The sequence below is a fragment of the Mobula hypostoma genome, chromosome 3 (genome assembly GCF_963921235.1).
Source record: "Mobula hypostoma chromosome 3, sMobHyp1.1, whole genome shotgun sequence".
NCBI lineage: Eukaryota > Metazoa > Chordata > Chondrichthyes > Myliobatiformes > Myliobatidae > Mobula > Mobula hypostoma.
The window spans coordinates 100,109,757-100,124,819 of record NC_086099.1 but is presented as its reverse complement, the minus strand read 5'-3'; the positions used below and the strand labels follow the sequence as shown (position 1 = coordinate 100,124,819).

Genomic DNA, 15,063 nt, shown 5'->3' with positions numbered 1-15,063 from the left:
ATCGGAAAAAAATCTAAACTTTACAAAAGAATCTACTCAACTGGAATCTCAATGAAGAGAAAATATTACAGAGTACTCAGTACATCAGTTACAAGTCCTAGTGCTTACTGGAGAGACTTCTGTAAATTTATTTTGAGAAATTATGAGGATTAGGAATGTTGCTTGTTTGGTGGCACAACCAATCAACGAGGCAGCTGTGTGGATGTGGTTCTTGCAAGGACTAGGCCTCAAGCCGAGGGCTTGCCTGCTGCTGCAATCCAGGCAAAGAGAATCCAGAGGCGGTGTAGCTTGGCGTCCATGCTCAGTTGGGGGCTCGCCTCTTCCAGTGGTGCTGCCCTCCAGTGCTCGATCGGTGGAGTGACAGGCTGGATTGTGTGTGTCTGTGCACTGCAAAGAACTGTACCAGCAATTTGCGGGACATGTCAGTTTGTCAGTCAGGGACTTGGGCGCTATATACCTGGGTGCTGATCAAGTGGAAAGAAATCGGGATTATTTATTTTAGATTGGACATGGTGATAATCTGCAAAAGTTCCTTATCTTCTACCACTCACACTCCAAAGCCAAATTAACTCCTGAGGTTGCAAGTCCAGCTGCTCTGGATGGCATTTCAACAATAATTAACATAATGTGCATTTTCCCTCGCTAAAAAATTTAAACAATGTAACTGGTATCATTAACTGTTACACCAGCACCATGAAATCCCAAACATAAACTTCTAACACTTGGGAAATGAGTACCTTCCAAATTGAGTGAGTCATAAAGAGCATCATCACAATAAAATTTAAAAATGCATAGAAAGCGCTATAAATAAGCCATAGATATCATGCTAAATATAAGATACTAACCAGTTCAATGTGTGTTAGTTGCTGAGCTAAAGTGTATGGATCATTGCAGATGATCACTATGTCCCTCTGGATGGACTGTGGTTTGGTCCTTAGCACTGTCAACCGGTCGCTGACTGATGTATTTAATTTTGTAAGAACTTCTTCGTACTGGTTAAGAGTAGCGAGCTTCCTGATCAACTTCTGAGTCAATTGCTGCACGGGTTTCTGATGTAGCTGTCAGGGAGGAGGAAGGGAAAAAAACACATGTAAAGATAATGTCCGGACAAATCCCGATATGTGTATCAAATACTTCTTTCAGAACTCCTGTCAATTAAATTACAGGAAATGTGCCTTCTCAATTCAAGTGTTTTCTGCCCACATGTGAACAGCCAGTTACAATTTGTCCACTTCCGAAAATGGAAGGTTCTGTAAACTCCAAAGCCAGAGGATAGCACACGTTGCTATGCAGCAGACAGCAAGGCAAATTATCACCACAAACCTCTGAGGAGCTGTTCAGGAAATATATCAAATACAATAGCCAATGTTATGGTCACAAAAAGAGCCAGGGATTAATATTTCAACCTCTATTGTAAACTGGATGATGTTTTACAATAACTTGCAACTATATAATCCTACATGCTTTAAACTTAGTATCTGCCATATAACCATTCAGATAAAGCATTGAGCTTTCACTACAGCATTTAATCACTACACTACATATAGTGAGCAATAAACAAAATTAGATGAATGAAGCAAATTTAGAGACCTAAAAACTGCACGTGCCTCTCAAAGTCCAACCCCACTTCCCTTCGTGAGAGTGGAAATGACTAAAGCCAGCCAACAGGGCTCTGGTGAATTGAATAAGCCAATCCCATGTACACTGGATGCAATGGATTGCAAAAGCATTGAAGAACTCCAACCATACCATGGACTTCAGAGGGCAATGGAGGTGGGAGGTCATCGATGGCCTATGCTCTACCTGGAGCTAAGGGCCCAAGTGAGTAAATAAGTAAAGACTGCATGTAGATTACAGAGTCATTCACATAACTGTGATGTTAAACCCACAGACAAGTTGAATCCTATCTGCACTGTCAGCAATGCAGTGGTAATTCTGACTTGGAGCAATAACATATTGGCCAATCATTATACAGATAGCTAAAGTTTGGATTACGTGAAAATTAATGGTATTTATAATACTGGAAATCTGGCGCAAAACAAAAAAATGCTGGAGATATTCAGCAGGTCAGGAAGCGACAGACCTAATGTTTCTGGTTAATGAAAACTGAGAACTGAGACAAGTTAAAAACCATACACATTTTGAGTCGTAAAGAAGGGGAAGGGATGGGAAGAACAAAGGAACTATCCATAATACAGTGGGGAACAAGAGACATTAGTGGTGATGGCACCAGCTGAGAGACAGTCATTAGGATTTTTGATCATTGCTGATCTCTGGAGGACATATAAGAGAAATGATTTGACTGAAAACAGAACAAGAAAGAGAATACAGTGCTGGAAATGTGAAGCACAAAACACTGATGACACCAGAAATCAGAAATAAAACAGAACATTCTGGAAATACTTGGCAGACCAGGCAGCTTTTGTAGAGGGACAGAGAAAAACATAGTGAGCATTAAAAGTTGATGCCTGCCATCGGAACTAGTCTGCTCTGATACAATCTGCTTAACTAAAATTGTTGAATTCTGCGTGAATTCCTTTGTGTGGTTACATGCCTAGTCAGACCATGTGATGATACTTCTTGAGTTTGCATTGAGCTTTGTGGGGGCAAACGTCAAAGGCATAGAGGTCAGAGTGGGAGTGGAATAGACAACAATGGAAGCAATCACAGGACATGCAGCAGCTGCCTGTTTAGCTTTTATCTTCCCATCTTTGAGGGACACAGATAAAGCAATGACTCACGCGCACTCTGGTGGGGAATGTACTGCATTCAGTGCTCACAATGTGGTCCCCTCCACCCTGGAGAAACCAAATGCAGATTGCTACCCAGAATGCCTCTGGTCGGTGCACACGAATAACCGAATACTTCTGGTTGCCTTTTCCACACGGCAGCCGCCTTGCCAAGATTGCTTAATTATTTTTCTGGTTATTCAATGGTCAGACATATAAATTGGAGCAGAAGACAGATTCTGCATTGCTTAGAGTTAGGAGCACTGAGCCTCAGGAGTGGATCTCCTGTCAGCTATGTTTTGTTCCAAGATCTTCTAAAACTGTGTTCACTTCTATCTAAATCTTACTCACACATCACCCTTGCTGCACTTGTCACTTAGATCGCACTTTAATTTGCCACCCCCTCCCCACACCACTACCATTCCCTCCCCATCATTAGATCCAGCACTTGTGTGTCTTCAAACTGCTCCCACCCAATACATCACTTTGAGACAAGTTCTTTGTATGTGTTTGTAAAAGCAAGGCTACTTCCTTCACAATGTTTTGACTATGTGGAGAACAAAATATTGCTGACAGGGCTGTGCACAAAGCAACAAAGCCCCTCAGTGCAACTAATTAATGCCCTTCTGAGGCACAGGAGCATTTCTGAGGCTATTACTCATTAAAGTCTTTCAAAATACCTCAAATTATGGTGGTACCTATGGACAAAGCATCACCGACAGTCTAACAGTATCTTTAGAAAAACTTGAGCCTCTTGTTTGCTTTTGTTTCATTGCAAACAGCAGCTATAGATGTATTGCTTTCATAATAAGGAAACAAATGTTATTGATAATTTTACAGAAATGCTGACACAGTGAACAGATAAGTATTTCTATTCCTGGATAGTTTTCCAAGATCATCAACAGTATCCAAAAGGACCACATGGCTAATTTTGCACTGTGATCAAACTGCCCGTGAGGCTTTGTTAACTTCTGCTTGCTGCACCTGAAAGAGCTAACTAAAGCTGCTTTAGTTGACTTCTAAGCACAAGAGGTAGGAATCAGTCACCATTCAGTAGAACCCCTCAGTATGAAAGGAAATAGACGTGTACAAAACAGGATGAGGTGAGAATAAGGCAACAAAACTTAATCAAAATGGATAAATGATAATACAAGTCAAACATCATCACTAACCAATACAGTATAAAGTTCAAGGGTAGCATATTTAGCACTTCCAGTGGCCTGACCTCAATGCTGTGTGGACTGTGTCTGTGTATTCTGTAACCATGTGAGTTTTCCCCAGAGGGCCCCAGTTTCCAACCACAGCCCTCTCCCGTCAGGAATAAGATACAAAACTCTGAAAGGATGTATTAAAGGCTCAAGAACAGCTTTTATCCTGCTTAGACCATTGAATAGTTCTCCAGTATTAAAGATCAGCTTTATTTGTCAGAAATACAAACCTCATTTCCAGAAAAGTTGGGATATTTTCCAAAATGCAATAAAAACAAAAATCTGTGATATGTTAATTCACGTGAACCTTTATTTAACTGACAAAAGTACAAAGAAAAGATTTTCAATAGTTTTACTGACCAACTTAATTGTATTTTGTAAACATACACAAACTTAGAATTTGATGGCTGCAACACACTCAACAAAAGTTGGGACAGAGTTAAAATAAGATTGAAAAGTGCACAGAATATTCAAGTATCAGTTCAAACGGAACATTTCTCAATGCAAGATTGCAGAGAATTTAGGTCTTTCAACATCTATTGTACATAATATTGTGAAAAGATTTGGAGAATTCAGAGACATCTCAGTGCATAAAGGGCAAGGTCGGAAACCACTGTTGAATGCACGTGATCTTCGAGCCCTCAGACGGCACTGCCTAAGAAACCATCATGCTACCGTGACAGTTATAGCCACCTGGGCTTGGGAGTACTTCGGAAAACCATTGTCACTCAACACAGTCTGTCACTGCATCCAGAAATGCAACTTGAAACTGTATCATGCAAGGAGGGAGCCATACATCAACTCTATGCAGAAACACTGACGAGTTCTTTGGGCCCGAGCTCATCTCAGATGGACCGAAAGACTGTGGAACTGTGTGCTGTGGTCAGATGAGTCCACATTTCAGCCAGTTTTCGGAAAAAACGGGCATCGAGTTCTCCGTGCCAAAGATGAAAACGACCATCAAGGTTGTTATCAGCGAAAGGTGCAAAAGCCAGCATCTGTGATGGTATGGGGGTGCATCAGTGCCCAAGGCATGGGTGAGTTGCATGTATGTGAAGGTACCATTGACTCTGAGGCGTTTATTAGGATTTTAGAGAGACATATGTTGCCATCAAGGCGATGTCTCTTCCCGGGACGTCCATGCTTATTTCAGCAGGACAATGCCAGACCACATTCTGCACGGGCTACAACAGCGTGGCTTTGTAGACACAGAGTGCGTGTGCTTGACTGGCCTGCTGCCAGTCCAGATCTATCTCCTATTGAAAATGTATGGCACATCATGAAGAGGAGAATCAGACAACGGAGACCACGGACTGTTGAGCAGCTGAAGTCTTATATCAAGCAAGAATGGACAAAATTTCCAATTGCAAATCTACTACAATTAGTATCCTTAGTTCCAAAACAATTAAAAAGTGTTATTAAAAGGTGATGTAACACAATGGTAAACATGCCTCTGTCCCAGCTTTTGTTGAGTGTGTTGCAGCCATCAAATTCTAAATTTGTGTATGTTTACAAAATACAATTAAGTTAGTCGGTAAAACTATTGAACATCTCTCTTTTGTACTTTTGTCAGTTAAATAAAGGTTCACGTGAATTAACATATCATAGATTTTTGTTTTTATTGCATTTTGGAAAATATCCCAATTTTTCCAGAAATGGGGTTTGTACATTGAAGCATACAGTGAAACCAACAAAGATTGTTCTGGGGGCAAAACTGTCACCACACTTTTGGCACCAACATAGCATGCTATCAGCTCACTAAGCCTAACCCTCTTTGGAATAGGTAACCAGTGCTGAGTACCACATGGCTGTTGCCCTCAATAATAAGTATACCAAGTTAGATACCATTGAGGTTGAGGGGGAACGACCTACAAGAAGAAGCCACAGTGACACTAAGTCTGGCTCTGTAGCTCAGAAGGAAAGGGTGGAGAAGAGGTGTCCGATAGTGATAGGGAATTCGATAGTTAGAGGAGCAGACAGGAGATTCTGTGGACGTGAAGGAGGCACCCAGATGGTATTTTGTCTCCCAGGTGCCCAGATTAGGGAAGTCTCAGAATGGGTCAATGGCATTCCAGGGGGGAAAGTTAGCAGCCAGAAGTTGTGGAACATATTGGCACAATGGCGTGGGTAGGAAAAGGGAGGACGTCCTGGAAAGAGAACGTAGTAAGTTAGATAGAAAGATAAAATGCAGGACCTCTGGGTGTGTAATCTCTGGATTGCTGTCTGTGCCATGCACCAGTGAGGTAAAAATACGATGATTAGGCAGATGAATATGTGGATAAGGAATTGGTGCAGGGGTCAGGGTTTCAGATTTCTGGCTCATTGGGATCTCTTCTGGGGAAGGGATGACCTATACAAAATTAATGAGTTATGGTTGAACTTGAAGGGAACCAATATCCCTGCAGGCAGGTTTGCTAGAGCTATTGGGGAGGGTTTAAACTAATTTGGCAGGGAGATAGGAACCACAGCTGCGGGCAGAGCAGTTGATATACAAGGAGAAGCATTGTGTAATGAGACTGTGAGGTAAAACAGGCAGATGATAGGGCAAAATTGCAGTTAGTGGGATGAGTTGAAGTATAACATGGGGGCAAAGCTGAAAAGGGTGATGAATACAGGCCTGAAGGTGATATATTTGAATGCACGCAGTTTATGGAATAAGGTAGATAACCTTTTAGCGCAGTTAGAGAATGGCTGGTATGATGTTATGGGCATCACTGAAAGATTATAGTGGGGAGCTTAACATCTAAGGATATACATTGTATCAAAAGGACAGGCAGGTAGTCAGAGGAGTTGGGGTAGCTCTGTTGGTGAAAAATGAAATCAAATCCTTTAGAAAGGACCAGAAGATGTAGAATCTTTGTGGGTAGTTAAGAAACTACAAGGGTAAAGAGATCCTAATGGGTGTTATGTACAGGCCTCCAAACAGTAGCTAAGATGTGGAATAAAATGAGAGATAGAAAAGGCATGTAAAAAGGGCAATGTTACGTTAGTCATGTGAGATTTCAATATGCAGGTAGATTGGGAAAATCAGGTTGGTGCCTGATCCCAATAGAGGGAATTCGTAGAATGCCTATGAGATGGATTTTTAAAGGTTTTAAAGTATTCTGGAGACTTAAAGCACATGTTCTATTTTTATAAGAGACCAATGTGCAGAGGGGGGACAGATTACGTTTTTTCAAATTCTGGAAGGGTCAACACTTCCATTCAAATTCCAATGCTAAGATTTGTGGGGGGGTTACTATTTTTATAGATCCCTCAATCACTTTTGTACAACAGGATATTATTTTTGATCCGAATGGTAGATTTCTATTGGTTAATGGTTTGCTCTTTAATAAAAAGGTAGTTTTGGTTAATGTTTACGCTCCTAACATGGACTGTCCGGAATTTTATAAATCATTATTTAATTTGTTCCCGAATTTGAATGAATTCTCACTAATTTGGGGCAGGGATTTTAATACTTGTTTATCTCCATCTTTGGATCGTTCAGCTCCTTTACGGACCTTACCCAATAAATCTGCAACCTTGATTAACTCATTCCTTTCAGATTCCGGGTCGATGGACATTTGGCGTTTTTTGCACCCTCAGGAAAAAGATTTTTCTTTTTTTTCACATGTTCATCATTCCTATTCAAGAATTGATTTTTTTTTATTGACTCTTGTCTTATTCCTTCAGTGGTTAAATGTGAATATGACTCTATAACCATTTCGGATCATGCTCCACTTAAGCTTTCCAGTAAAATATCGGCCAACACACAAAATAATAGACAATGGTGTTTTAATTCGATGTTGCTTCAGGACTTGGATTTTGTTAACTTTATGAATGAACAGATTGATCTTTTTTTTTACAATCAACTATACAGAAGATATTTCTATGAATATCTTTTGGGACACTTTTAAAGCTTATATTCGTGGTCAGATATCTTGTATTCTGTTGCTTTGAGGAAGAGGTTGAAGGATGAGGAATTGGTTATTGTAGACAAGATTAAGGAAATTGATAAGATACACGCTACAGCTCCCTCTGAGAACTTGTATAAACAAAGAACTGAACTCCAAATGGAACATAGTTTATTACTTTCGTCCTCGATTGCAAATCAATTAATGAAAACAAGAAGTGAATTTTATATACATAGTGACAAAGTTGGTAAACTGTTGGCTAACCAGTTGAAGACTAACTATTCCAAATTTCAAACTAATCAGATTCATAATCAAAATGGTCAACTGGTATCTGCTCAAGCTGAGATTAATCAATCCTTTTTTGATTTTTATTCCTCCTTATATCAATCAGAGTCTCCACGAGACTCTAAACATATGTATGACTTTTTAGATAATCTAGATTTCCCTAAGATTTCACATGATATATCTTCTATGCTTGACACATCCTTTACTACTGATGAGATTAAGAAGGCTATTTTCTCTATGAGTCCAGGGAAAGCTCCTGGTCCTGATGGGTTTACCGTGGAACTTTATAAATGTTTTGCATCTTCATTAATTCTTTGGTTATTCAGGGTTCTGGAGGCCTCATTAAAACTTGGTAAACTTCCTGAATCTTTCTATAGAGCTTCGATCTCTTTAATATTAAAGAAGGATAAAGATCCTACTCAATGTGCGTCTTATAGACCGATATCCTTATTAAATGTTGATTCTAAAATCTTTTCTAAATTATTAGCAAACAGATTAGAAAAAGCACTTCCTTATATTATTTCTGAAGACCAAACGGGTTTTATTAAAGGTCGTTACTCTTTTTATAATATTCGTACACCGTTAAATATTGTTTATACTTCCTCGCAAAATGATCCTGAATGCGTCATTTCTTTAGGCGCTGCAAAAGCCTTCGACAGAGTCGAATGGCCTTATTTATTTAAGGTGCTTGATATGTTCAATTTCAGCCCGAAATTTATATCCTGGATCAAATTGTTATATCATTCTCCTATGGCCTCAGTCCATACCAACTCTTTAAGCTCACCTTTTTTTCCTCTTTTCCGAGGTAGCAGACAAGGTTGTGCTCTTAGTTCTTTATTATTTGATATTGCATTAGAACCTCTTGCAATTGCTATCCGAGAATCTCCAAATATTATTGGGATAACTCGGGGCTTAAAGTCTCATAAAGTATCACTTTATGCTGATGATTTACTTTTATATATTTCTAATCTTCAAAAATCTATTCCTGCTGCTTTAGATTTATTAGCACAATTTAGTCTTTTTTCAGGTTATAAGTTAAATCTCGGTAAGAGTGAACTTTTTCCGATTAATAAGCAACTTCCCTTCTATCAGAATCTTCCATTTAAATTGGTTAATAATCATTTTTCATATCTTGGGATTAAAGTTACCTGTAAGCATAAAGATTTATTTAAGACTAATTTCCTACCCTTAATCGATCACATTACTCAACTTTCATTTAAATAGTCTCCATTTTATTTAACTTTGATTGGTCGTATTAATGCTGTTAAGATGTTTATTCTTCCAAAATTTTTATATGTATTTCAGGCATTACCGATTTTTGTTCCCAAATCCTTTTTTGATAAAGTTGACTCTAAACTTTCTTCATTTATTTGGCAAAATAAAAACCCGAGATTGGGTAAAATACATCTACAGAAAGCTAAGAGAGATGGAGGTTTTGAATTACCTAACTTTAGATTCTATTATTGGGCAATTAATATTCGACATATGAAATTTTGGTTATTTGATCAAGATACACTATCCATTCCTAAATGGGTAGTATTGGAATTACAATCTGCTCAAGGTTATGCACTTGGCTCCATTTTAGGTTCTTCTCTTCCTTTTGATTTGAAACGCTGTAAACTGGTTTGTAACCCGATAGTTAAATATACCTTACGTATTTGGTTTCAATTCCCAAAATTTTTCGATCTCAGTCAATTTGGGCTTGCGATTCCTATTTTAGGTAACATATTTTTCCCTCCATCTTCCACTGACCGTGCCTTTTAAATTTGGAAGACTAATGGTATTTCACGGTTTTTGGATTTATTTTTAGATGGTTCCCTTATGTCTTTTGAGCAATTATCTAATAAATATAACTTACCAAGAATACATTTTTTTAGATATCTCCAAGTTAGAAATTTCCTAAGTACTATACTCTCTTCCTTTCCAACATTACCTTCTACGTATATTTTAGATACTATAATTAACCTTAATCCATGTCAGAAAGGTGTAACGGCTATTATTTATAATACTATTATGAAATTTAGGAAAGCACCATTTGATAAGATTAGGTCAGATTGGGAAAAGGAATTGGGTCTTACTATTCCGGTGGATGACTGGGCGCGTATTTTACAACTGGTTAATACTTCCTCTATTTGTTCTAAACACTCCCTAATTCAATTTAAAGTTGTTCATAGAGCACATATGTCTAAAGATAAATTAGCTTGTTTTCATTCTCATATTAACCCTTTATGTGACAGATGTCACGGGGAGATAACTTCCTTAACTCATATGTTTTGGGCCTGTCCTACTCGGAAACTTTTTGGAAAGATATTTTTAATATTATTTCAAAGGTATTGAACATAGATATTTCTCCCCATCCTATTACTGCTATCTTTGGATTACCTAAAATTTCCAGTAATCTTTCCCCTTCAGGCTGTAGATTGATTGCATTTCTTACTTTAATGGTGAAAAGATGTATTTTACAACATTGGAAGGAGATTAATGCTCCAACTACATTCTTTTGGTTTTCCCAGACGATACTATGCTTAAATCTGGAGAAAATTAGAAGTAATCTTTATGATTCTTCAGTTAAATTTGAACAGACTTGGAGATCTTTTATTCAACATTTTCATTTAATGTAACTTTTTTTTCTTTCTCTGGCCATATCTACATTCCCTTCTTGCTTTTTAACTGTTTTTGATGGAGGTCGGGTTTGAGGACGTGATTGTTTTAAGTTGTTTAACTCTACTTGATACCTAGTTAGCCCATTGCTTTGCTTTGCTTTTTAGTTTAGTTGCACGGTGGGTTTTTTTGGGGTTTTTTTTTTCTCTTATTGACATGTTTGAAAATTAGTATACTATTATATTACTTGGTTATTTTATATTTAAACTGTACTGTCTGTACTAATTTTTTTTGTATTAGTATCTCTTGTAAATTTATATTGTAACTGTGTATCAGTGCTTATATGGTTTACCTTTTGTGTACTAATTCAATTAAAAGTTTTAAAAAGAAAGAGATGGATTTTTGGAAGAGTGTGCAGTTGAGCCCACTTGCACAAATGCAGTTCTGAATTGGGTGCTGTGTAATGAACTAGATTTGATCAGGGAGCTTAAGGTAAATGCACCTTAAAGAGGCAGTGGTCATAATATGATAGAAATCACCCTGCAGTTTGGGAGGGAGAAGCTAAAGTCAGATGTTTCAGTGTTACAAATTCAGTTCTATGAAATTATGAGTGTAATAGATAGGGTAAATGTAAGCAGACTTTTCCCACTAAGGTTGGGTGAGACTACAACCAGAGGTCAAGGGCTAAGTGTAAAAGGTGATGTTAGAGTGATTTTTGTCCTTAGGACATACACATTTAGCAATTGACTTTGGCTACCAGTCTTCACATCTGAATATGGATTGTACATTTAATTTGGAGTACAGCTCTGAACAATGGGTTCCTAAAAGCTGTGAATCTCAGACCAGACAATGCTGATTAAAATTCACTTAGATGTCTGTGGTATGGATGCGAATCAGGAGGTGTGAAGGTTGTACGTAGTTTTAAATATGGAATTGTCCTTTGATGTTTGGCACATAAAATATCGAGCCCCATGTTGGGCCAGCAGACCTTTCCACCGAAAGCGTCTCCATATGATGCCTGTGGTACCTGGTTTTGTTGAATAAAGAAACTGCTTTGATCCACCAGTAATTTCCTCTGGTGACTTCAATCACACAACAGGTGACATGCTTAAGGGGAACACGAGGAGAAACTTCACTCAGAGCGTGGTGAGGGTGAGGAACAAACTGTCAGCACGAGTGGTGGATGTGATTTTGATCTCAGCATTTAAGAGAAGCTTGGATCGGCACATGGGTAGTAGGGCTATAGAGGGCTATAGTCCAGGTTCAGGTCAATGGAAGTAGACAGTTTACGTGATTCAGCATGGACTGGATAGGCTGAAAGGCCTGTTTCTGTGTCATAGCTTTCCACGACTCGACAGTGGAGTAAAGGGAGTTACAGAGGCATGAGAGAGGAGTCGGCCAAAGTTGATCTGAAGGGGACACTAGCAGAGATGACGGCAGAACAGTAGTGGCTGGAGTTTCCCAGGGTAATTCAGAAGAAGCAGGATAGATACATCCTAAAGATGAAGAAGTGTTCTAAAGGGAGGATGATGCAACCATGGCTGACAAGGGTAGTTAAAGGCCACATTAAAAGGGAAGAGAGAGCATATACTATAGCAAAAATTAGTGGGAAGTTAAAAAATCGAGAAGCTTTCATAACCAACAGAAGGCAACTAAAAAGCCATAAGGAGAGAAATGATGAAATACTGAGGTTAGCTAGCCAATAATATAAAAGAGGATACCAAATTTTTTCAGATATATAGAGTAAAAGAAAGGTGAGAGCGGAAATCAAATCACTGGAAATTGACACTGGGAAGGAAGTTATGGAGGACAAAGAAATGGCAGACATACAGTATTTAATAGGTATTTTGAGCCAGTATAATGTCACTAGCATAATGCTGAAAACCATGTCATGGGACAGAAGTGAGAGTAGTTGCTATTACTAGGGAGGAGATGCTTGGGAAGCTGAAAGGTTCAAAGGTCGATAAGTCACCTGAACTACATGGACTACACCCCAGGGTTCTGAAAGAGGTAGTTAAAGAGATTGTGGAGGCATTCGTAATGATCTTTTAAGAATCACTAGATTCTGGAATGGTTCCAGAGGACTGAAAAACTGCAGAAGTCACTCCACTCCTTAAGAAGTGAGAGGCGGGGAGGCAGTTGAAGTTAGCCTGACCTCTGAGGTTGGGAAGATGCAGCAGCCTATTACTAAGGATGAGGTTTTGGGGTACTTGGAGAAAATGGGCTAAAGTCAGCATGGTTTTGCAAAAGGCAAATCTTGTCTGAGAAATCTGTTGGAATTCTTCAAAGAAATCAGAGGCAGGATAGACAAAGGAGAATGTGTGAATGTTGTTTACTTGGATGTTCAGAAGGCCTTTGACATACATAAGGCTGCTGAACAAGATAAAGGTTCATGGTATTGCAGGAAAGATACTAGAACAGATATAAGATTGGCTGATTGGCAGAAGGCAAAGACGCAGAATAAAGGTTTTTTTTTCTAATTGGCTGCCGGTGACTGGTGATACTCCAAAGGGTTCTGTGTTGGTTCCACCTCTTTTCATGTGATATGTCAACAATTTGCATTACGGAATTGACAGTTTTCTGACCAAGTTTGCAGATGATAGAAAGACAGGTGGGTGGGCAGGTAGTGCTGAGGAAGGAGGGACTCTAGAAAACAGTTTGGGAGAACAGGCAAAAAAGTGGAAGAAGGAATTTATTGTAGGGAAGTGTATGGTCATAAATTTTGGTAGAAGGAATAAAGGCATAAATTATTTTCTAAACGCAGAGAAAATTCAAAAAACAGGGGTGGAAAGGGACTTGGGAGTCCTTGTACAGATTCCCTAAATGCTAACTTGTAGGTTGAGTTGGTGGTGAGGAAGGCAAATGTAATGTTAGCATTCGTTTCAAGAGGAGTAGAATATAGGAACAAGGATGTAATGCTGAGGCTTTATAAAGCATTTGTGAGGCCACACATGGAGTATTGTGAGCAGATTTGGTCCCCTTACCTAAGAAAAGATGTGCTGGCATTGGAGTGGGTCCAGAGGATGTTCGCAAGAGTGATCCTGGGAATGAAAGGGTTAATATATATGGAGAATTTGATGACTTTGGGCCTGTACTCACTGGAGCATAGAAGAATGAGGAAGAATCTCATTGAAAATTACTGAATACTGAAAGGCCTAGATAGAATGGATGTGGAGAGGATGTTTCTTATAGTGGGGGAGTCTAGGACCAGAGGGGACTGCCTCAGAACAGAAGGACCATCCACATACAACAGAGATTAGGAGGAATTTATTTCACCAGAGGGTACAGATTCTGTGGAATTTATTGCCACAGATGACTGAGGATGACAAGTCTTTGAGTGTATTTGCAGTAGGGGTTGCTAGGTTCTTGATTAGTAGGTGTCAAAAGTTACAGGGAGAAGGCAGGAAAATGGGGTTGGCATAGATAATAAATCAACCACGATGAAATGGTAGAGCAGATTCAATGGGTTGAAGGGCATAATTCTGCTCCTATCTCTTAAGTTCTACAATTCTGTGGATCTTTTTCGGGTCTCTCCACAGCCTCCTCCACTACAAGAAAAGTATATCTTCATTTCAATTCTTAGCAGTGGTTAATAATTACATTTGTTTCTTTTAGAGATTTGAACAGTTCTTCTAATGTAAGCAATATTTATGTGAATACTGCTTGTTCCCTTAGCTATAAATTCACCATTAACAGTTCATTATGGCCATTTTATTTATTGGTTCTAAGTGTGTGTTTTAAAACCTTAGCTGAGTAAGAATGTATGGAAGATGAACAAGGTGAGGCAATCCAGTTCAGATGAAATAAAACTACATTTTAGCTACCTTAGGGTGGATTTTATGAACATTTGTAAAGAAATATTCCATATTCGAAACAAATGGAATAATACCTGGTTCAATGGAGTTACTTTAATTACTTTGAAGGATTCTGTGCATACAATTATATAATTTGTGCTTTAAAATGCAGTACCATTATTCATCATGTGCAACTTTCTCCAAACATAAAGTATTAAGGTTCTGCTTTTATTGATACAATGTATAATCAATAAGTGGCATAAGTTTCTTGTAACTTCACTTTTGATCCAATTTCCATCTCAATTTGGATTACACATTTAACAGAGAGTCTGAGATGATCAAATTCTACTGTTGTTCTGGCATTGCCCAATTCTTTTGCTAGAATATTTCACTGATTAAGGAATCTTGACATTAACCCAAATCTATCAGTAACATGGAGCAGCTCTCTGGATTGTATTTAAAATCAGGATAATCTAATTGCCAGTTAGCCTTATAATTGAATGATGTCAACTCTGTGATCATCCACCCAACAACTCTGTGATAAGAGTTTATC

The 15,063-nt window shown here is 38.6% G+C and overlaps 1 protein-coding gene across 2 annotated transcripts in view; it reads right to left on the bottom strand.

Annotated features, from left to right (window-relative positions):
• Window positions 1-15,063, bottom strand: part of rasgef1ba (RasGEF domain family, member 1Ba) — a 109,986-nt gene that overhangs the window by 57,627 nt on the left and 37,296 nt on the right. For both annotated transcript variants that reach the window (XM_063042201.1, XM_063042202.1), the window contains one exon: window positions 846-1,058. In XM_063042201.1, the coding sequence (XP_062898271.1) occupies window positions 846-1,058 (213 nt within the window). The remainder of the gene's footprint in view (window positions 1-845; window positions 1,059-15,063) is intronic.